This window comes from Amblyomma maculatum, chromosome 1, assembly GCF_055883805.1.
Source record: "Amblyomma maculatum isolate TAMU_Amacu chromosome 1, ASM5588380v1, whole genome shotgun sequence".
NCBI classification, from domain to species: domain Eukaryota; kingdom Metazoa; phylum Arthropoda; class Arachnida; order Ixodida; family Ixodidae; genus Amblyomma; species Amblyomma maculatum.
Genome location: NC_139344.1, coordinates 178,847,430 through 178,871,392, shown reverse-complemented (window position 1 = coordinate 178,871,392; position 23,963 = coordinate 178,847,430). Strand labels below are relative to the sequence as shown.

Sequence of the window (23,963 nt, the reverse complement as noted above, 5' to 3'; positions counted from 1 at the left end):
TTTTTTTTTTTACCGGCGGTCCCTGAAAAATATTTCAATATTAGCAATGTTTTAATAAATATACCCCTGAAAAATATTTGTGGCTGCGGCACTGTCACTCCCTCATGCTGATAAATTGCATCAAAAGAACTCCGCCCGTGTGGTACAGAGTGGAGTGGAGCAGATCATTACAACAGCCATACATGACTAGAGCGAACCGATGGATCTTTCTTTCATGCACACAGGCAGGCGTGCAAGCGTTTTTTTTTTTTTTTTTTTTAACATTCGTTTTGAGAAGTACAGTACCTAAATTAAGGCCCTGTTTACAGTTAGTATGCATGCACTCTAGAAAATTATGTCCCAGAAGGCTCAACGAGCCTGAAGACAGCACGAGACGTTCCGATGCACTATGTAGCGCGCCTTTCGTATTATTGGGGCTGTACGACAGGAGGTTTTTGCATCGACCCCATTGTCGCCCATTTCACATCGTCCTCATCCCAATTTTCACATTTTCGTACAAGATACAGTAACGTCTTTTTGCATTAAAGGAGGAGTAGTGACCTCATCATGACAGAAAGCTAGCATGTCTCATGTTTTCCTTATCTATCTTAGTTTCATTAGGTCATCGTCACATTAGTAAAAGGAGGGCATACGCAAGACTGCAGTAACAGACTGGCAGATGTAGTACCAGGCAGAAGATGGGCTAACAAAAGTGCTACCAATATTCTAACTATATGTCCGGGTGCCGGAAAACGGAACTTCTAGTGGTGCCCATTGACTGGGCACTTGGCGAGCACATATCAGTGCATTTCTAACCTGAGCGGCTAGGTGGTTAAGCCAGTGGTTTGCATTGTTATGAAAGATGGGAAAAGAAAAGCGCAGTAATTCTCACTCCCGGCGGACGCCCTAACAGCGTCGTGAAGGGTGAGTCGTATTATGACGTGTAATAAGAGAAAAAACACAGTAGGTGGAAGGCTCCTAAATAATTTCGGCCATTGGGTACCTGGGTATGGTTTGATTTTATTCGGAGGGTTTAACGTCCAAACGCGAAATCGACTTCTGAGGGACGCCGTAGTGGGGGCGGCGGAAATTTCAACCACCGGGGGTTCATTAGTTTACCCTAATATCGCGCAGTAAATTGCGTATCGTCTCCATCGAAACGCGGTCGCCTCTGCCGGTGTCTAACCCGCGCCCTCGGTATCGACTGTTGAGCGCCTTCGCAACTAAAGCAACCGAAACGAAGAAAAACATAAGGGAATGTTTCTGTTTTTATTTGTGGTGTTGATGAATGGAAATTTATAGTGTAATCATTTTGTGTCCGAAAGATAATCAACTTGAAAGTCCCAGAATAAATGACCACTTGCCACCGGTGTGATCCGAGCCCACGACTTCGAATTTCGCGCAATGCTCTACCAACTGAGCTACGGCGGCTGCTGTCCAGCCTTTCATTATCGAGGGAACTTAGGCTGCGTGTAACCTAAACTTGCGAGTGTTTACCAGCTCTGTTTAACGTGCTCCTATATCGCGTTTACGGACAAAATGCAAAGCGTGCACTTCGTTTGAATCAGTTGTATGTTTCAAACCGCCCGCGCTCTATGTCGACTATTAATCAAGGTCAATTCAAACAAAATCAGTGTATTTACTCGCAAACTCCAACTCGTGCTAATTTTTATTTATTTTTTGGTGTAAGTTAATTGATTAATTAATTTTAGGTTGTATAAAGGTGTTTTGTATTTTCGCCAGCTTCTGTCCTTTTCTTCAGCCGTTTTGGCGCTGCGGTGCGCTCGTATATTTAATGAGGTATATATTTGGATTCGCACTAATCGTATCCAGTTGCCAAGTCCTGCCCAAAAAGTGAAAGTGGGTGCGTCTGTATGGGTAGAGGAGTGAGACCTTCGTAGTTAATTTTTTTTTTTAGCGTGGTCGATTTCAGTTTGCGGTGACCGAAGGCATACAATTTCAAGATGTTGCGGTACGGCGCAGTCACCTTGGGCCAACTTGCTAGCGTGTACGGTAAGGCAGGAATATGTCGGAAGGCCGTCAAGCCCGCGATCGCACCCATGGTTTCACAACACCAACGGCGGAGTTACTCGGACCACAAGATGCCTGAACAGCTGCAGTACGTGGAGGACGCAGAGGATCCGTCGTTCTTCCACATGGTAGAGTACTTCTACCACCGGGGTTGGCAAGTTGTTGAGGACAAACTCGTGGAGGAGTTCAAAGGAAAGCTGAGCCTGGAGGAGAAACGTAAGAAGGTTCGCGGATACCTCGCCCTTCTCGGACCTTGCCATGCGGTTCTCGAGGTGTCCTTTCCTCTGAAGAGGGACAATGGGGAATACGTGATGATCAACGGGTGGCGGGCACAGCACAGCCACCATCGGACGCCCTGCAAAGGAGGTGGGTGTCCCTTCGAATGTTCGAATTCATGCACGAGCACACGTTATGTGCACACAGCAGCAGCCGTTGCGGCGGCGGCAGCCGTGGGCGCTCGTAACTCGCCGCGCCCAGCTCCAACGGGTTCTCGGACGGGACCGTTGCCCGGCCACCTGTTTAAGCTGGACTTGGCGAGTGCTTTGTGACTTTTTTAACTTTGAGGTTTATTCTCAGAGAAAAAATGCCAAAACGCGCGCCAGCCTCTAGGGCTTGGCGTGTGCGCCTATCCGGGTGCTGAGAAAGTTTACTCCCTCGTGCTCTTTCGCTTTTGCTTTGCTTCTTCATTTCGCTCTCAACCAGGCGAGATGATGTATTGCATGCACTCGTCACAAAATAACAAAGGAAGCCTATGACGTTGATGCTTGACTAAACTTCTTTTTTTTTTTTTTTTAATAAAATGATTTGACTTTCGTGTTTTTGTTATCGCTTGGAGGTCAACTGCAGTTTTTACAACTTAATAACCCGATGCGCCGTTAGTTCAAGGTCGCAAATGCTCATTATTTGATAGGATAGGCCATGTGGTAGATATGTGTTCGAGAAAACGCTGCATGTGCCAATTTTATTTATTGAGGTATTCGGTTTGGCCTGTCGTGCTGGTAGGACAGACACGTATTGGTGGAACAAAATTGCTTGTGTAGATTCTTCTTATTACGCACCGCTTTCGATTTCAGAACAGCTGGCGCTTAGCGTAATAGAAACCTACGCAAATTAGAAGGTTTAACGTCCAAAAGCGATCCGTAAAGGGACGCTGTAGTCAAGGAAAAATATCTGTTTAGACCATCTGGAGTTATTTAACGTGGCGCTGACGTCGCACACATCCAGTGGAATCCCTTGTATTTCGCCTTCATCGAAATATGGGCGCTGAGGTCGAACCGAACCCGCGACCTTGCGATCAGCAGCCGAACACGAAAGCCACTGAGCTATCAAATCCTATGCAGTGCATGCCTGTGTGTATGGTCAGTCAGTACCTTTTGAGTAATGGTCAACAGTCATTGCAGCATTTCTGCTGACTAGTTGATGCGAACAGTTGTTGGTTAAAAGTGTCCAACTTGAAATAATATTAAAAATGGGATTGAGATGCAATGTAATCAGCTGTTACTTGAAATCTGCTGTTGCATTATGCACAGCTGCGTCATCTGAAGTATGAAATTGTCTTTACTGGCATGTATTGACTGTAGTAGATGTATTATCAGAAGCAGGCACTGGTGTTGCTTGAAATTTGGTGTTGCATGTTACATTATGCATGGCTGCATCATCAAAAGTATGAAATTAAAGTGTTTACAGGCATGTGTTGACTGTAATAGGCACATATCAGAAGCAGACTCATGGCCATTTAAGTTGTGCTTGTGATTGGGCTAGTTGGAACATTCTAGAGAAAAATATGTATGGGGCTTGGGTTTTATAAGGACAGGGCCAAAAAACGACCCAAACATTTAAGCGCAGTTCCCTCTTAATCCTGTCCTTGTAAACCCAAGCAGTACCTGCATTTTTCTCTAAATTGCCCATTTACTTTCAGTTTAGCTAAAACTATGTAATTCTTAATGTTCACTCAGTGCCAGTCATCTATAATTGACTATTGACTCTGATGTAGGTCTGCCACTGCATCTAAATTTAAAGGCTGCAGTTATGTGTTATCTCTATTTTTTTTCACAGAGATGACCTATTCTGCTTTGTCATTGCAGTACTGACTGCTCTTAGGTCTCTGACAAGGGCAGGGAGGAGGTAATCAATTCCTGTGTAAGCCCTGTTTCACTTTCCAGGAGTTTACTCCTGCTGTGAGTACTGAAAGAGCACATTGTCTGAAAAGCTTGTCTGCTTTCTTGGTAATTATGCTTACTTTTTCATTTTCAATGGGCCATGCAAATGCTGCTAAAATTATTGTACATTATTTCTCTGCAGGTATCCGATACAGCTTAGATGTGAGCTTGGATGAAGTCAAAGCTCTGTCTGCCCTCATGACTTTCAAGTGCGCTGTTGTAGACGTCCCCTTTGGTGGTGGAAAAGCAGGACTGAAGATCAACCCCAGGGAATTCAGCGAATTTGAGCTTGAAAAAATTACTCGAAATTTTGCTTTGCAGCTTGCAAAGAAGGGCTTTTTGGGTATGTTGAGTATTTTATTGATTACATTTGTGTTGAAGGTTTCTATAAAATTCTTGAACTAATGTTTGGCATTGTGCATTTAAATCAAGGTTAATGAATGTCATTGAGGTATTAGACACATTGCTTCTCGTTTGTTGTGTTGTATACTTGCTTTGTGTCGTACATTTGAGCTATAATTACTTTGATGTATAGTAGAACCTCATGGGTAAGTTCCCAGTTAATACGATTTTCCTTTTCATATGCACAAAATCGTGGTCACTAAAAAATATCTCCCATAAGAGTTTCACTATTTTCTCCGGTTAATTGTTTCCCTGCTATTAAATTTCCCCGTTACTACGTTAAAAATTTCTGCAAATTTTGGTCGTATAATATGTTGTGCAATCAACCGGGCACGTGCTAAGGTGTGAGAAGGCAGAGCTTGGGTGCTCTCGAAATGATAAACTGAACAGCGGCACTCGCCCACCATGGCTGCTTTCCTTCAGTGCCTAGGTGCAAGGGTACGAAGCATCAAACAATGCCAATGAGCCAATATTCGACGTTCCCATTCTCGCGGAAACATGACTTCATGAGAAGAAATGCGGTTGGCTTCTTTGCAGTGCCTTAGTGGCATAGAGGTGAACCATTTGATAACTACAACTATAAGCTTGCGTACAAGTGGGTCGGTTCTGGGGAACGCATAATGAAGAAAAACATAGCGACTGCAAGCCATTGCTATAGCTTTGCTACGGGTCAGCAGTGTAAGGGAGAAAAACATCCAGAAGCAACCAATGAAGTGATCCCGGCATGTCATTGCCATCTACGAACCGGATTTGTAAATAAAATCTGCGCTTAGGACAGCAGAAATATGGATTGAATTCTGCTTGAACTGAAAGAGGTGTTCATACATGATGTCAAGAAATGCTAATCTACACATTTATGTAGTGAAAGTGTCAATTCTAAATTCCTTTGTAACTCATTCAAAAGTTAAATTTTTCAAAATCGGACAGTTCCGATAATACGTTTTTTCCAGGTAATACATTTTTTCCCGCATTTTTAAGAATATACATATCAACCAGGTTTTACTGTACAGGATTGTTCCGACCTGTCCACAGATGTCGATCGCATCAACATATAAGTCTGTAAGAGCTTTGAAAGAGAGTCTAAAATTTGACATGCTGTTTTCTCATGGTAGTGCTTAGCTTCCTGCTTCAGAAATGACTATGTTATATGTCTTCTTTGACCATTTTGTCACCTTTTGTACCACTGTGTAAAAATGTCTCTTATATGTCATCATCATAGATGATGTGTGCTTTTTACATGAGGCTCTTTTTCTGAGCTTAACTTGATAGTTCTCTGCCTGATATTTGAACACTATATGGTTGGTTGCTCATACCTAAGGTCCTGGAGTTGATGTGCCAGCACCTGACATGGGAACCGGTGAAAGGGAAATGAGCTGGATTGCTGACACCTACTCCCAGACCATTGGTATGTACTGTGCTTGTTTGTTCAGTATTTACTTACTTATTTTAGAGCTTGTAAATGGTTACCATTTACTGCTACTGCTGTGTGTGTTTGCAGTATAGTCAACCAACTTTCTTTTACTTTCTAATCAATTATCTTTCAGCTATAACATGATTGCACTAATAATTTCATATTGATCAGTATATCAGGTAATACAAAAAGATACATTTCCTTATGTTTTCCTTGGTTTTGGCAACTGTTGGCCTCCTTAATATGTATGTCGTAACTAGCCCATCATTTCCCTACCCATGTCTGCTGAAACAATCTTGAAGTTTATTCATCAATTTGTGATACTCGAAAAAAAAATGTTCATTAAAGCAGGAGTTAATAGCCAATGTCAATTTAGAATGTTAAACCTCATGTAGCATATTCCATATGTCATCTTAAAGCTTACTCTTAAATTCATGGCTATCTTGAAGTTGTATTTTTAGTGAGCTTCACTGCAAGTATACACATGCTGCAGACAAGCTGGCCTGCTCAGTAGGTTTTATGTTACAGTTTTGAGATCTGTTTACTTTTTGTGTTTATAATTGGCAAAGTCAATACATGTTATATTTGTTATTACATTAGATGCTGTGCAAGCAGCTTCTTAGCCATAAAATCTAATTCTACACAAACACATTAGATGTAGCTGCCTTTACTGGCCTCATTTGCCGATAGGTTACGTCATCAGTATTTCATTTTGTTTTCGTATTGTCAGCTGGAATAAATATGAAACCCCGGGGACAGGAGAGCGCGTGGCATTTACGCTTTGAAAAATGCTGCCACGAACATAAGACGAGAACGGGTGGCACCAAGGGTATGCTCGGAAAGAGCAGCCGACCAAGTCTACTTTGGATGTGTCTTTACCACTGATTCTTATCACCTGTCGTTGACAGCGTATTTGAAAGCGCGGCGGCCACGCGCTCCCGTGTTCTTTCATTTTGCTTCTAACTGTATATTCAGGCTGTAATGAAGTGCAAACAGCATCTGTGAAGAAAACCTGTGCACCTTCACCTGCATTACACAACTAGCCTGGTTCATATTTCTGGTTATTACCAAAGTACTGATACATAATAGAGTTGTAAAGAAATACCTTGACTGGACGGTAGAAAAGTGCAGCATATGTGCGTTTGGTGTATACTGCACTAATTGTAATTGCTGTACATTCTGGCATGACTCTACATTGCCTAAAACTCTGAAGTGAGAATCATGAGGGGTACTTATTGTGACAGGAACTTAGTCATGTTGCCTTGGCTATCAGTTTGGAGATAGCAGCACCTAAATGATGTGCACTATGTCGGTAAATTATTCTTATTGAAGCAAGCTCTGATGCGGTCACTGTGGTTTTGCTAATTTAGGACATTGTAAAGATGTGCAGTCTTGAAGAATGGTTAAAAAGTCACAAGATTGCCTTATGTGGCTTACGCATCATACACCGTGCTCAAAGCAAATTTTTTTGCCTGTTTGAATTCCAAGAATTTTTTTGATTGAATTATTTAACTGTCACTGTGTACAGTTGTTTTGAATTATTTGGTTTAGTGAATGGAACTTGGAACTAATATTTTTCAAACAATCTTGCCTTGATCCTTTCCTCTGTCACTTCCAGGGCATTCTGACTTGAACTCGCATGCGTGCATAACTGGCAAACCTATCAACCAGGGTGGCATTCATGGCAGAGTGTCTGCCACTGGCCGGGTACGTTGCCTGTCACTGGCTGTGTCCCATGTCAGAGATTTCTGAGTGCTTTTAGGTAGGGACACAGCTTGATTGTATTTTTTGTTTTTATGCTCAGGGAGTGTTCCACGGGCTTGACAACTTCATTAACGAAGCAAGCTTTATGAGCATGATAGGAACAACCCCAGGTTGGGGTGGAAAGACATTTATTGTCCAGGTGAGAATTTGACTTCCCTCTGTAGTCTAAATGTAGTGTGTAGATAGGTCAACTCTGCAGTTATTTAAATTGCATATTTTTGAGATGTATTTTTGTTGATATATGTAAATGATGAAGTAAAGTATTGCTTCATTTTTAGGGTCTTGGAAACGTTGGACTGCACTGTACACGCTACCTAACAAGGGCCGGTGCTCGGTGCATTGGCATCCAGGAAGTGGATGGTTCCATCTTCAACCCTAATGGAATTGATCCTAAGGAGATTGAAGAATGGAAAATTGTAAGAATTGCCCCGCAATACTCTCACTAGAAAGCAGTGCTCACAGCTTGCCTTTAAAGCTGTACAAGCACAACAAATGTTTTAGTTTCAGGGTTTCTGCTTTGGCCACTGCTCACTGGTGCAGTAGTTGGGGTGTGGAACCGGATTTGTAATGAGTCTTGTGAATATTCATTTGTTTCATGTCTTTTTTTTATTGTGGCCATTGTGGCTAATTTATTATGAACACTGATTGTGCCATGATGTCATTGGGCATTCAGGAAAACACAGCTGTTCATTGCATGGGCTTACAAACCTCCAACACCTTAAATTGTGCCAGCCATATAATACCAGCATCCAAATGGACCACTAGAGTCATGGTCGTAATACACCTCTCACAGAATGTCTGAAATGCTTGTAGGTATTATGGATCCTGTTTGGACCTACAGTATCAGTAGCTGTTGTGTGTGACCCTTTTGCACTTTAGAGTGTTGACGCAGCACTATTAAGCAACATCTCTAAGCAATCTGGCCATCAGATGGGTTGGAAAAGATCAGAAATGTTTCGTGAACATATGTGCTCATCATCTGGAAGGGCCCGATTGTGTTCACGTGCCTGTTATTCTGTGGATCATCTTGGTTTGTGTAGCTAGAAATTTTGAGAGAAGATTTCAAGGAATGGCTTACACATGCTTATCCCCTTGATGAAGGTGTAAGGTGGGCATGGAAAGCTTGCTGACTATTTGGAGTTGATAATGGAAGCCTCTCTTCAAAGTACAAAGGGGTCTTACTATGTTTTCAATTTCTGTTTTTGTCATAGCTTTCACAGACACAGAAGTAATAATGGTTAGTGCAGGCTGGAGTCAAAAGAAGGTGCAAATATAGTTGAACCTCACAGATGTCAGACATATTACAAGTTATTGGATATATCAGACTTGTCAAATATCTTTAACAAGTTGACATACTTCTTACTTTATATACCGGGCATGGTTGGTTATTAATTTGATTTATGGGGCTTAACGTCCCAAGGCGACTCGGGCTATTGGAGATGTCGTAGTGGAGGGTTCCAGAAATATCGACCACCTGGGGTTCTTCAATGTTCACTGACATCGCGCAGCACATGGGTGCTTTGCTTTTTGCCTCCACCGAAAAACGGCTGCCACGACGGGGGTTGTTTGGTTATTAGTGAGCTTTAGAATAGGGTGACTCTATCATCTAGGGGGATAGGGGAGTACCGGAGCACAAATGCGTATCATGCTGTACTGATTGGGCTAAGGGCGTGGCTAGGTGTGGTAGTGTACCCCTGTCCACTCAGATCCTATTCTAAAGCTACCTATTAAACAGATGTATTAAATTCCCAAGCAGTAAGCAGTGCTAACTTGGATGGCAGGCAGCAAACTTTGCTTGCCTGCACAATTGACTGGTGTTATTGCACCTAGTGTTCTTGCCTTTATCTTGCACTCATTAACAGCGCCAAAATGTAGTGGCATGGAAGGTTGGCAGCCAGGCGGTCGGTGTGTGTTCTTACCTTTTGCGTTGATCAACAGCGCACCAAAAGCTGCTGTGTAGGTGATTGTAACCTTGCAGTAATGCACTTGTGTCAGCTGTCATGGAAGTGATGAAAATGGCAGTAGCTTTTGTTCTGGTGTACCGCTTTTAACAAAATTGGTTAATTAGAGAGGTGTATGGAAGTGGCATTTGCTCTGCAATGGGCATAGTCAGGTTGATAATGTTGATGATTACAACAGTTTTTAACACGGCACTGCAGGGATGCAGAGAAGCTACCCTAGCTGGCATTCAGCCTGCCACTTCTGCTTGCTTGTGGTGCTTTTGCAGCCTCCATAATTGTCACAGCGTCTTCGAAGTGGCACTAAAGCTATGGAAAAGGTCTCTTTCTACTCTTCTGTAATAGTCATCAGAATTGCCGTTCCTTCGCTGACTAAATTGTGCTGCTCTTTGCATGCATGTTTTTTTTTTCTTTTTTAAATTTCATATTATGTTTGCTATAATGAGATTCGATTGCATAGTATTTTGCTTAAATTTCATTTGTCAGGAGATGTTCACAGCAAATAGTTGCCAAGGCCTTCATAGTTGATTGACAAGGGTGGAAATTTAGAGTAGTCGGTACTGCTCCATGACTTAAAAGAGAGCGCAAAACCAAGACAATGGCTTGTGGTGGGTGTTTCTGCCCTTGTCCATTGTCTTGGCTTTTGTATTCTCTTTTAAGTCATGGTTTATAGCTGACACCAGAGGTGTTGGTAGGATGCAAGAAAATCTTTTCCTGGGATCAATTTCTTTTATCCAAAAGCAATACATGACCGGGAAGGACTGACTGGTTGCTCTTATTCCTTCTCTGCAGAACAATGGCACAATCAATGGCTTTCCCGGTGCCGAGCCTTACCAGGGCGAGAATCTGATCTATGAAGAATGCGACATATTTGTTCCAGCTGCACTTGAAAAGATAATCACAAAGGAAAATGCCACCAAGTTTAAGTGCAAGGTAATGAATGCCCTGTCTTTGTTACCTCCTGGTTAAACAGAGCTGAATTCAACCTGCATGCATTTTTCATTTCAGTCTTATGAAAAAGTGTGGGCAAGATTCTTGTTAGATAGCAAAGGTTGAAATGTAGCGCCGTTAAAGTTTTCCCCTGCTTGGAAACCATATCTGCTACTCTTGCCAGCCTAAGGCAGTTGCTTGGAGAATTGAGCTAACCAGTATAGAAAACTTCTTTCCTGCCACCATAATCATGGAAATAGCTCATTTACATCATAGCAAATCCGGCCTGTTATGAGGAATGTCAGCGAAATATTTAATTTAAAGAAGTTGCATAGCTTCATATAGACAGCATTATTATGGAGACAGGGATGTCTCCTGGTTGCAGTGTTTCGTGTGAGCTGTACTCTCTTAAAACAAAGATAGAGTTGCACTTTTTGCTCCAAGGTGTCTAAAATCTTTAAAGAAGGCAGGGAAGGAGAATGAAACTCAATTAGCATTATTTTTCTGTTTCAGATTATCGCTGAAGCAGCCAATGGACCTACCACACCTGCTGCGGACAAGATTTTGATGGAGCGAAACGTTCTGGTCATTCCTGATTTGTACATCAATGCTGGTGGTGTGACTGTCAGTTACTTTGAGTGGCTCAAGAATTTGAATCACGTCAGCTATGGCAGGCTTCTTTTCAAGTATGAAAGGGAGTCCAACTACCACCTCTTGGGTAAAAATTGTATTGTATACTTTGTTTTGTGGCAGTTGCTCTGACTAAAGCAATCGTGCATTGCATTCGTGAAGCAATCAGCCAAGTGAAAAGACTGATGTGAACTTCACACAGGGAATTTATTTTAAAAAAGAAGCTGAATGATTGGAGGCATAACTTTTGTTCTTGCTTACATTTTCGGAAATAGTACAGTCAAGCTCACTTATAATAGCTGCAGTTGTACCGATTGCTCGTTTTTTACAAGCTAGGGTGGTGCTCCTGTCAAAATATGCATAAGGCAGCAGCACTGCATCTCTCTTAAAAGGAACAACTGTTGCCACACGACTCATATCCAACAAAGAGGCGCCATAATTCCAGCCTCTAGCATAGACTGTGGCTAGATGATGCCTGCACTGCTCCGAACTATACTCTTAAGATGAGATTATGCTCACACTGTACAGATATTCTCGCCGTACGGGAAAACTGACTGCTTACATGTAAAGCGCCAAGTAGAGCGAGTTCGCCAAAGTCTTTGGTAGTGTGATAGTGTACCAATGACTCCAAGATCGGCTGTACAGAAGGCCATGATTTCCTGAAACTGGAGTAAGTATAAGGAATTTGTGTGTGTGCGCGCATCAGCTGGGCAAAGTGCCTAAGGTGGAAGCATAAGCACGATGGGCGTGAGACAGAAGCATCCAAGTGAAGCCGCTGAGGACTGTTGGTAATCAACTGATGGTAGCAGCACGAGAAGTTAGAATGTCAAGTCATGTATGTAGCATGCTTTGTTCCCAGCCAGCTGCATGACAGCTGTCACCTGCTTTTCTTCTGCTCATGCTACAGCGTGCAGGTACTATTGTGATGCAGTTCAGTGACAGGAGAAGTCATCAAAAACCCACATTATCATACATGTTTGGATTTGTGGCAATTGGTGATTCACTGTTGGCCAAACTTTGTGTTTATGTAGGTGATGAAGAGCCACGAACTAATGGAAGTAATTTTACGCGATCATTATATGAGCTGTCCCCAAGTGACAGAAGTTTGACGGTTACAGAAGCCAACATTCCATGAGCAATAATGAACTTTATATTAGTTATATCGCATACATGAAGCAGACTTTTGGCATCAGAAGTTTTTGTGAGGGCCACATGGCTGCACTGTAGAGCTCGGAAAGTGCCATGACTAGGCCTATTTCAGAAAAGGTGCACTGTGTGCTCTTTTTCAACAAATAGCTGGCACTTTTGTTTGTCTTTTTACCGAACGGTCCTGGAAAAACTGCTGAAAGCAGTTCACATAGAGTAACTTTATTTGATGAGTACCTGCATGGTGGTTGTCTGCATTTGAGGTGAAACCTAAGTGAGAGCGACTGTTTTTCTTGGTGTCATCAAGCGCTTCACTTTGCACACAATGTTGGAAATGCTGAAGAATTGCTCCAGAATCTTAACTCTTCTGTTGCCCTTTTCGCAACGCAGCGCAGTAGCAATAGTGCCTCTTCGTAAAACAGACCCGTCTCGTTTTGAGGATGCTTCACTGCACTGTCCACATGGTGAAGCATTGCAGTGAAGCCCACAGTATGGTGAAACTGCATGTCACCAGCATGCAGTTTTAGCGTATTGGAAGCAGCATGTGGATGCATGCAAAGGGTATATGCGTAAGCGTTACAACTGTGTGATGCCATCCGAAAATAATAACACACCAAGAAGCGTCAGAAATGGCGTGACAAGACAACGCGCACCTGGTTATACCGCGAGATGGCATGGTGTTAAGGACAGAATCTATGCGACTGAGCTTTATTTCAAAAATAGGAAACTTCCGATTGCAGTCATATCTTCCATAGCGGGTGAAGTGTAGAGGCATCGTTCCATGCAGTTCAGGTTTGTGGAGGTCTATTTCGGTAATCTCCGGCTGCGCGGCTCATACCTAGACATGATCCCCTGGCCAAATTAACCGATGCGAGTCCACCTACGTCCAAATGGCAACTGATGACTATGGTGCCATGTAAGTCTATGGCGCCCGACGCCATAGACTTGCATGGGCATCGACCAGGACCATGCTCCTAGTTCGAATCATCCGATTTAGTGGGGGTCGAATTAGCGAGGTTTTACTGTACAACAAATGCGAACCGCATGACCATTGGGGCCATTATAAGTGGGCTTGACAGTATTTTTAATCTTGCTGCACCGTGTAAAATTTCCTGCACAGTGTTTTTACTAGCTGCCCTTGTAGGCTGGATTCAACTTTTTTAGTTTGCTGTGGGTCAGACAGGTATCGCGGCCTTGCACCACGTCGATGACTCATGTCAAGGTGATAGTGCCTACTGTGTGTTAATCATGTCGCAGAAAGCAGTTACATTTTGCCTTGTATTGCATTCAGCTGTGCAAGCTGTGGAACTCAAATATTTGCTTTTGCTATTAACTTATTGGTATCTTACTGGAATTATTTATTAAACCTATATTTATTTGGCTGGGCTAGGGATACCAGCTCATCGTGGCATTTTAGCCAATAAAAATGCGGACGAAGCAGCCTCTAAAGGCGACCAACTTCAGAGATACATTCAGACTCTTCACAAAGTCTGACTTGTTCTAAATGGGTAAAAGATTTGAATCCGAAAAAAAAAGTATCTGCTCTGGAGCTTGCCGAGAGATCACTACCAATTTCTTTACTCAGTCAACGCACATTTAAGATGAGACTCCCAGGCAGAATTCGTTGCTATCTAGAAGCTCTTAATCACTGACATACCATGAACATTGCGTGGAGAAGCTCTCCTCATTGCCTCTAACAAAGAACAAGGTTTAGGCCCTTAACCTGCCTTAGGAAACAGATGTCCAATGTTACTTAAATATGCAAATAATAAGTTCATTGCACATCTTGACAAGCTCTAATTTCACCATGGATGTTACCCTCGTACGTCCTTCATGCAGAATAGTATGCCAGCGATTTCTAAACGATAACTAAATTCTGTGTTTCATTAAAGGGTTTCTCTCCTTTTCGCTAGGGAAAAAAAGAGGGGACTGCAGTAGGGGCATCTTGCTTGCTGTCTGTGATGTGTGAAAATAGACTGTGTTGCCGTATGAATGTGTAGGCAGTCGCATCTGAGTACCGTATTTCCTGGTGTATAAGTAACTTCCTTTTAAATTTGTTTGTCTGTGTGACTTGTATGCAACAAATGGTCACATGCTTCTGTGCAATGAAAGCAAAATTTGTCTGTAAAAGAGGGAGAAATTTATTTTTAATGTTATCCTATGGGTAAAAGTGCATAATTTCTCTATCAGACTGATTGCTGTGGTCGATTGTTCCATTCCAGCTCTGCTCTCCAGAGTTTTTATATCAGTGTTGCTCCTGTTCAGCTTTGCGTGAATCGAGCATGGTTCTTGCTCAGATGACGCCACATGCTGCTTAAGGAGATAGATGTGTTGCAAAATTCAAGTTTTGTGCTGTACTGTTCGCTATGCACTGGAGAATGTGAGCAGGGAAGTAGGGAGTATGTTTGACATTGGCCAAAAAACTGTCGAGGATTGACAGGCAAAAAGCCACAAAAGTAATTCACTCAATGAGGTTAACGAGAAAAGGTTGACTGTAGGAAGAAGGCACACTAGCCAAAACTCATCTGCACATGGCAACTGCGACAAGCATATATTTGCATCGCACTCTGAAGGAAGGATCCTCGGAGTGTTTTTGTTGCGCTTTCTGGTTGAACAGGTGCACCTTGGACACCACTGTGACTGATGTGATTATTTGTTTTCTTTAAGGGGGGACGCGACCTTTGAAAACCGAAAAATCGCGAAAAAGTCGATTTTTTGAAGATTATATATTCCAGTAGTACGTGTTATAAACTACCATTTCTGTAATTATCAATGCCCAACTCGCAGTAGAAATACTCGAAATTAATTATTTAACAAGCGGCGGCAGCCGCGGAGCAGCGAGCAAGCGCCGAAAATTCCCAAACTTCGCGCGCGCACCATTCTTCTCCCGCCGAACTGAGCGCCGCCATCTTGGTCTTGTTTTGTTTGTGAATTCTTGCGCTTTCTTCTGCCACCCTCGGCGGCGGCGACGGCGGCGCGGTCGAGGCGTGGCTTGCTACCGATTGAGAGCCTCGTGGCGGCTTTCAAGTTTCCCGCGCTCGAATTCAAGGCTGCGATTGGGTAAAGCGCGCGCTCCGCGAGAACGCGGGGGATCGGGCGACTACTATTGGCTGCTGCGGCCGCTGACGCGTCGGTCTCCGCCTCCCCGCGTCGTCTGCTACGGCTCTTAGCTGTCGTTGTTGGCTGCCTCGAGGTGCGACACGCATTCAGTGCAGACTTGGCTAGCTTTTATTATTTATTTTTTTTTTTCGTTTCGGCGCTTATGCCACGGAAGATAACGCGGGAAGTCGCTTGTCGCGTTTGGGCCGCTCCTTGTTCCTCCGGCGAGATGCCGCGATAGATAAACCGGGAAACCGCTTTCTGCGTCTGCGCCGCCTAATATGCTAGGGCGAAATGCCGCGGGGGAATCGGGAATGCCGATTGTCGCGGCTTGCAGAGCTCAGGATCGACGGATCTCAGCATGTGGAAAGTGGTCCGCGGCACCAAGGCGTTCGCTGTAGCTGATCGGCTAGTCGCACAGATGTTCGCTGTAGCCGAGATCGACGGAGCGCCATGGCCCTAATGTATATTTTGACGGCCGCACCGGACTTGTTCGTGATAATTGCGAGTGTTCGTCTTAAGTGGGGCCGTTATAAGTGGGCTCGACTGTACCTGAATAAATTTTTGAGGGCAAGGCAAGCCCATGTATTCAAAATATTGTGTCTGGAATTTGTCATAATTAATTTGGTTAATCAACATAGGTCTAATTGATAACAAAAAATCCAATTCTATGCTATTTTTCAGCAAGAAAATTTAGAAAAAGGGCTTTGTCTTGCCCTGAGGAACCTATCTAGGAATCAGCATGACAAATTGCACAATGCCAGTGCCTTTCACAATTTCTCCAGGCTTGATATAAAGGACCTATTCGAACCAGTTTGATATGCTTCTGTAACTTGAGAATTAGCGTGCACAATTCTATGAAACTTGGTGGTTTTTCATTTGTTAACGTCATGAGCCTGTCTTGAAAATTTCATCATGATAACTTGAGAAACAAAAAAGTTATTGTTCTCTCAACCTTTGAGAGCCGTTTCCTCAGAATCAATTTTTTGCACGGTGTGGCTGCTAGGGAAAGTCATAGCTCAAGAACCGCTTATTAGATTTTCATGAGGTTTTTTTTGTTATATACCTAAGTAAAATTCTGAGGGCAAGACAATTCGTTTTTTTCAAAATATTTCATGTGTAATTAGGGGCAGTCAATTAAAATATCGTTAAGTCAGATGTACATTTGAACACTAACTTTGGGGCTGTTCTAAAATTTTTCAGAGAGAAAATTTGGAAAAAGGGAATTGTCTTGCCCTGGGGAAACTATCCAGGAATGACCATAACAAATTTCACACTGCTAGCACATTTTGCAAATTCTCCAGGCCCGCCCCTAGGGACCTATGTAAACTATCTTGATATACTCCTCTAACTTGAGAACCGATGAGCCCAGCTCCATGAAACTTGGTAGTTCTTCAAATGTGTGTACTATGAGCATACCCTGAAAATTTCATTCAAATATCTCAAGAAATAAAAAAGTTGGTGTTCAAGGGTAGCCTCCCCCCTTAAGTGTTACAGTTAAAACTCGTTGCAAGAGACAGTCAAGGGACCTCTTACCAACTCATATGTGCAGCAGTTTAGATTCCCTTAACTAAATTATGTTCCATATCGGTGTCCTTTTTTGTTGCAATATGTCAGGAACCGAGAAGGAGTTCCTCCACTTGACTGGGAAGTTAAAATGTCCTTATTGCTTCAGCCGCTGTCATCACATTCCTGTGTGATTGAAACAGCAGGGACATTTTGAGTTCCCAGTCAAGAGGAGGCACTCCTTCTTGGTTCCTGACATATTGCAACAAAAAAGGACACTGATACGGAATATAATTTTGATAAAGAAATCAAAACTGCGCATATGAGTTGGTGCGAGTCAGCTGCATTACATGAGCATACCTGGGTTGATTGTGTCTCTTATAAGTGGTGAAGAAGTTACTTTAGGGACCTGCAAAAGTTGTCCTTAGTAACGGAGTGTCTCTTGTAGCCGTGTCTCTTGTATGCAATGTTGTTAACATGGCAAACATAGGGAAACCAACCAAACCATTTTCAAGTGTCTCTTATTACAGAGTGTCTCTTCTAACCATGTCTCTTGTAACGAGATATTACTTATTTGCAAGGGTGGAATGCACAGGGGTGATTTAGAGACTGCAAAATATGATAACTAGTATTTCCTGGTTCAGTGTAACCCGTGTCTTTTGTGAGCACAAAAGCATGGCAAAAATGTTATTTTGCTTGTGAATTTAAGTTAATCTATTCATGCCTTCTGTCCTATGTAGGCCTGAAGATGTGAAGCTGTTAACTTTTGTGACTTTCCACTAACATTACAAACGTGTTGTGACAAAGTAATCTGAACAGCATACCAATATTTATACTGCAGAGAGTGTACAAGAATCCTTGGAGAGGAGATTTGGCAAGGCTGGTGGCCGTATTCCAATCATGCCAAGTGAATCGTTCCAGAAAAGAATCTCCGTAAGTATACCACATGTGATTTTTTCCTAATTTATCTTGGTCTTCAGCATTCTATCGTTAAAAGCAAACTGCAATGAAATTTTACTTTGTCTACAATGCCACTTATTGTGATAGTTTTTATGCTTGTTAATGAATAGCTCTGTAGTTACAAGCATTTTGAATTTTAAAAGCCTTATAGCAGACGATGTGTGCACATGGTGGTGTGTTGGAGAATTGGGCAACTTACCAGATATGGCATAGGAATGGCTCTCCTGAACCATTCTCCAGCTGGGTCCATTGTGCATGAACGGATGGGCTATGAATGGCGTGGAGTAAAAACTTGGAGGCTGAAACATGGCAAGGTCCTAAGTTTGTTACAAAGGTGAAGTTTTTAATTTCAGCTGTGGTTACCATGCCAAAATGCGGTAGAGTGAAAGCTTGTTAATTCGAACCTCAATAATTCGAATTTTTGGATAATTTGAACTACACTACTTGGTCCGGCCAAGCTCCATAGAGATGTGTGTATAAAAAAGCCCGTTAATTTGAACGTGAGTCAGTTCCGCTACGGATAATTCGAACTATGCGCCGCCGCGTCTGGGCGGCTTGGCGCACATCACGCGGCAAAAAAAAAAAAAAAGTAAGTAAAGAACACCTCCGAGATTGGAAGGCATAAATAGAGGGTGCGCATGTCCAAAACGGGGACAGAAGATGGAACCAGGTAAAACCATGGAAGAGTAGGTAAAACTTAAATGGCGCCATGACCGGCGCGGCGATCGGCGGCGTTGGAGGGAGGGGACGGCGGCTGCGGCAAGGTCAGTGCATGGTCGCGGCGGTGGCTGCCTGCTCTCTCTCCTGCGCAACCTCCGTAGCTCGCAACTAAATACTTATTAATTCAAACCCTGTTAATTTAGAAATAGGGATAAGTACTGTCGGCGCGGTCCCAGCCAACGCCCATAAAAAGCTATGATCTCGGACGGGCACTATGGGTTAAACTTTTTTTTTTTTTTTTTCGATAGCCATCCAGTTTTCCACCCGTCAGTTGTCAACAGAAGCATGCGAGTCAGCCGCGATCATTTGCCGGCTTTTAGCAACGTTCACTTCAAAAGCTGCTTGCTGCTATTGTGGTTCCGATGATTGCAGTGGCAGTAGACGGCTCCTGCCCCAGTCGCTCATAGCATGATAAAGCGAACATACTGAAAATGAGGCTTGCACAACCGGACAAGCGGTGGTATTTTGCCAAGTTCGCTTCCCCCTCCCCTCCCCCCTGCTGGAGCTAAAGTCAAAAGATAAACATGCCGTTATCGCTGTGCGGCATCTTGGCTCACTGCCAAGAAATGTGTTGTGGACCTTGAAGGCGCTGTGCAACGGAGGGACTTGCTAACGATTGACACCCTTTTTTTTTTTTTTTTTTCAGATTCGTAGGCACAAATCGGGGCTGGGTGGGTTCATTATGCGAGCGAGTTCGTTACGCAACTAAATAGGGTACATTTACTGTAATACAAATGGTTCTTGTCAGTTTTTTCGAGGCCATTCGATAATTTGAACTTTTTTTCCGGTCCCGTGAAGTTCGAATTAACGAGCTTTTACCAAGGCACAAATACACACGATGGGCAAGAATGCATGTTGCATGCGTGTCAGGAGTATGGAAAACATAAGGCAAAGCAAACTGTAGTCCTTGTTGGCTGTTGGTGTCCATTCGCTGTGCCATAATCTCTTGTGTTGGACATTCGCATCTCTCACGTTACCCGAATATGACATGTGCCGACTTGCTAAGGTTTCTACAAGAAGCAGCAAGCCACCAAAATGCCACAGCTACAGTGCCCAAGGGTCCGATTGTGCCCTTTCTACAGCATTTCTAGCTCTGAGTAGTGGCTGCCCGTTTTCGCATTTCACTGTGAATAGTTTCAGCTATGAATGCCGTATTTTATTTTTTTCTCTTGACGTAATACTAGAAAACGTTTATTGTACGGAGTGAAAAACTTTGTTACAGTTGGTTTTTAAGGAAGAGTTTAAATATCTCCCAAATTTTTGATGAGGGCAGAGTGCAAAAATGCCTGTGTTCCAAGGTTTTGGCACCTGTTGAAGAGCTTAAGTGGTCATAAGTTATCTAGGACCCATTATAATTTTATGGCGTACTTCATACCTGTTGTCCTGGCTTTTGCACATAATAGTTTATAGATTATTAATAAATGCTCATGAAAGTACTTGCTCACTGATGTCTCACGAAAGGTGTGCCGCAGTTTCACAGTCGGTAGTACTCGATTCGTGGAATAAGGCTTCTTGCTCTTTGCATCAAGAAATGATTAGTTGATTTAAATTCTTTTCGTGAGACTTCTGCAATTCACTGGGACACATATCTTTGTAATAAAATTTTATAGAAAAAGTTTGATGGCCTTTGATTGAATTTTGTGCAGATTGCTGCCTGCGGTGCTTAATTTAATTTTTTTGTCTTCCAGTATGCTCTGGGAGAATTCATGGCTAATTGTTTGTACAAGCTCTGCGGTTGATCTCATATAGTTTGATGTATCTCTTAAACATAGTAGGCTCTTTTCATTATTTGTGTCCCAATGTTACACTTTTCCCTAATGATGTCACTGGCCAGCAGTTAGATAAGCACTAGTACGCTGACACTCGCGTTAGTACTTGATAGATAGGTTGTTATGAGACTGAACTTAATGTATTCCTCCTCATAAAACAGGCTTAGTGCAGCTTCCAAAAAGTTGCTGATCCACCATTGGATGTGCTCAAAACATTGAGGTGGTGCCTTGATAGACAGTTATAAGAGGCATCCATTGCAAACCAGAAAGATAGATGGACAAGATCAGCACATAGTGGCACTTAACCTTTCATGGAGGTCACTTGATATGTTGGCTTGGTGGTTTTGACTCTTCTAACACCCGGTTGGCTGTGACGGTGGCTGTGGGATTTGGCTGCTGGACATTAAGCCATGGGTTCTATCCTGGCTGTGGTGGCTGCATCAGTGGAGATAAAGTGCAAAAATGCTTGTGCACTGGCATCTTAATGCCAGGTAATAAAATCCAGGCAGTTGGAATTAATCTTCAGCCTTCCAATGCAGCATGTTTCGTAGCTCCCAGTGTTGCTTTGGTATGTAAAAGCCTTCACTCTGCACTTCGTGAACTTGCATTACGAGCCTTTACACCTTCAGAGTTCTTTTCTGTAGTACTTGCACTTGAGGCAGAAAACTTTGTACCAATTTGGTAGTGAGATTATGAACATAAGACACGCTTTGCATACACATGTTAAAGTGCATAACATGTGCAGCAGTTTCTTTTTAAGCTTGCATATGTTTGCACCAAGAGTCGACAACCCTGTACATTGTGCTAATTTGGTTGGAAGTGTGATTTGTATTGGAAATAGTTTAAATATTGAGTTCAGTGCCAGTATTGCTGCTTGTCACTATTGATACTAAAAAAGCCGTGAAGGAGCAGTAGACTTTGTTGCAATTATTTTAAAATCTGCTTAGATGGCTATGATTGCTCAAAGGTCTTCAGCTGGTTAACTCTCTGCTGTGGTCCATCATTTAACTAAAATGTAATTTTTGACACTTGCAGTGTCACTAAACTTTGTTTCAAACAGACAGTTTGTACTGATAATACAAAAACTTTCGCTTAACTTTTTGTCATGTGCTCAGATGTGGTTTTGTGTATACAGGGTGCATCTGAAAAGGACATTGTGCATTCTGGCCTCGATTACACAATGGAAAGGTCAGCAAGAGTGAGTAGAATGTTTTTTCCACTTATTTTTTGCAGACATTAATTTTTATCTAAGAATTATTGATAACACTTTTAAAAGCTTTATTCATTCTAAAGGAATATAGACACCTCATTTTTACTTGCATGTTTTAATCTTTGTAGAGGCGTGCAAAATATTGCTATATATGGATCAGCATGTGCTATCTGCCTACGACTACTAAATTTTTAATCAAATTCATTTTTTCACCTCTTTTGGTTTTACTTCGAACAGTTGAGCATAGCTATGACGTTAAAGTTAGGTACAGGTTACGTGAGATGAGAAAAGCTGCGATATAAGCTTACGTTCATCGTTTGATTCGCTCAAATGCTAAAGCCAGCCTGCCTCAAGAGCAGGAATTGGCAGCAATTATATAGCAGTTTTTTCATCTTATGTGACCTATACTTTGACGTTATATAGCAATCACTTGACTGTTGAAGCTGAAACAACTGAGGCTGATAGAGAGCCCTGCACACTGCTTTGTTGGAATACTGATTGTAAAGTGATGACTCGATGCTAACACTCGTTGGATGTACACATCAAGCGCTGGTATACTTTTCTGATGGGCTTCCTGGCAACACTGCGAGCTACCGCCATTCCGACGGAGGGATGATGCTGCTTGTCTGTCTTTTTTTCCCATTGCTGTAATGCTTTAACTACGACCCTAGCATTCCTCTATATGCTCCTGCATGCTGCGGGAACGTGTACAGGAACACTACGAGATTCCGCTGTTCTGCGCACTTCACGCAGCGAACCGCAGCCCGCTGATGGAGGCATGCCCGTTAGTTAGTTGCATAACCTGTGGGCCACGGCCCCTTTTCCATATTTCTAGCTTTTTCATTGCGGGAGTAGTGCGAACAGGCCTGCTACATGCTGCTGACCGCTTTCTTGGAATTTACGGTGCAGGCAGATGCCCGCCGGTAGTTTGGAAGCCTTTTCACGCAGCACTTGCACATTGCAAATGTGCCTTCACCGGTATTTCTTATTTAGCCAGCCTATGTTAGTTTCAGTCATAATAAATGCCACATTAGTGGTTATGCCTAGCCTCCTATCTGGCGCATGGACATGACTGTGGTTTGCTGGCGATGGCGTCACAGGGGTGAAGAAACTCCAAAAGTCAAAGCTTACACTTTTTTTATTAAGTTTTTTTATTTTTATTATTATTTTATTAAAACCAGATTTCAAGGACAATTTGTCTTTTATTACGGAATGTCTGCTGTAGCCGATTTCTGTTTCAGTTACAGTCCGTTAGAGATAGGGCTCATTACTTCCGATTCCCAATTATTTGTCACATCATGGCGTGTCTCTCTTAATGGAATTAAAATGTAGTACAGTGCTTTAAAGCAGTGCAGTGGCTGCAGTGCTGCGCAAAAATAACTCTTTTCTATTGTGCTCTATGGCAATGTATTTTCAGTGGAGAGAGTTCTTGAATGCCCACTTTTCTTCCTGGTTTCAACGCAGCAAATCATGCGCACTGCCATGAAGTACAACCTGGGGTTGGACCTCCGTACAGCTGCCTATGTGAACTCCATCGAGAAGATCTACTTGACATACCGTGAAGCTGGTCTCACTTTCACTTAGCTTAATGTACTCATCTGATGCCAAGGCACTCACACTTAAGCTTCGAGTGAATGCGCACTCCACACATAGCATACTAGCCAGTTCTCTAGACCTTTCCTATCTGCTTTCGGGATCTGCAGGCAGTTTCATATTCACAAACGTCCTGGAAAATTTGCAGAAGTGTCTTGCTGGCTTCAAATCACCTTACCATTAATGACTAGATCAAATCTGTCTGCTGCAATGAGTCCCGCAAAACCTGACCAAGTGTGTGCACCGAGAGCTGCTTTGCTGAAGTCAGAGCAACTATTATGACAATAAACCATGCTGTTAGTTAACATCCACTTTGCATCGAGTGGTTTCCTTATCTTGTCATCTTTGTTGCTGTAGTGTGTAAGGCCAAGTGTATACGAATATGCCGCCTAATATTTGATGCCACCAAGTATGGGAGCAGCATTTGCAGATTGACACTAGTCAAAACTTTATTTAACGAAAGTCTCGATTTAACGAAGATATCGTAATTCCCCTTCAGGCACCCATAGGATCCAATGCTTTAACTCGAAATAACGAAATAATTCCATGATCTGTCCCAATTTAACTTTTTTTTTTTCGCAAAAAGGTGGAAAGGGGCTATTTTTTTTGTCTATTTTGTAGAGTACCCCAAAATTTATTGATTGTGAGCCCACGGTAACGGCGCAGTGCAAAACGAGAGTTGTAGCGTTCACTTGA

General features: G+C 42.7%; 1 protein-coding gene across 1 annotated transcript; it reads left to right on the top strand.

Moving 5' to 3' along the window:
- Positions 1 to 1,792: 1,792 nt before the first annotated feature.
- Gdh (glutamate dehydrogenase, mitochondrial) lies at positions 1,793 to 23,578 on the top strand. Its single transcript, XM_084589671.1, has 11 exons — positions 1,793 to 2,376; positions 4,312 to 4,512; positions 5,890 to 5,976; positions 7,601 to 7,689; positions 7,787 to 7,885; positions 8,025 to 8,162; positions 10,497 to 10,637; positions 11,148 to 11,352; positions 17,857 to 17,948; positions 21,600 to 21,662; positions 23,139 to 23,578. The coding sequence occupies exons 1-11, from the start codon at positions 1,944 to 1,946 to the stop codon at positions 23,256 to 23,258; spliced, it is 1,668 nt and encodes a 555-aa protein (XP_084445797.1). The 5' UTR covers positions 1,793 to 1,943; the 3' UTR covers positions 23,259 to 23,578.
- Positions 23,579 to 23,963: the final 385 nt, after the last annotated feature.

Coding starts and splice junctions, on each gene's coding strand:
- Gdh (XM_084589671.1), top strand. CDS start 1,944: ATGTTGCGGTACGGCGCAGTCACCTTGGGCCAACTTGCTAGCGTGTAC. Junction 5,977..7,600: donor CACCTACTCCCAGACCATTG/GTATGTACTGTG, acceptor TGTCACTTCCAG/GGCATTCTGACTTGAACTCG. Junction 10,638..11,147: donor CCACCAAGTTTAAGTGCAAG/GTAATGAATGCC, acceptor TTTCTGTTTCAG/ATTATCGCTGAAGCAGCCAA.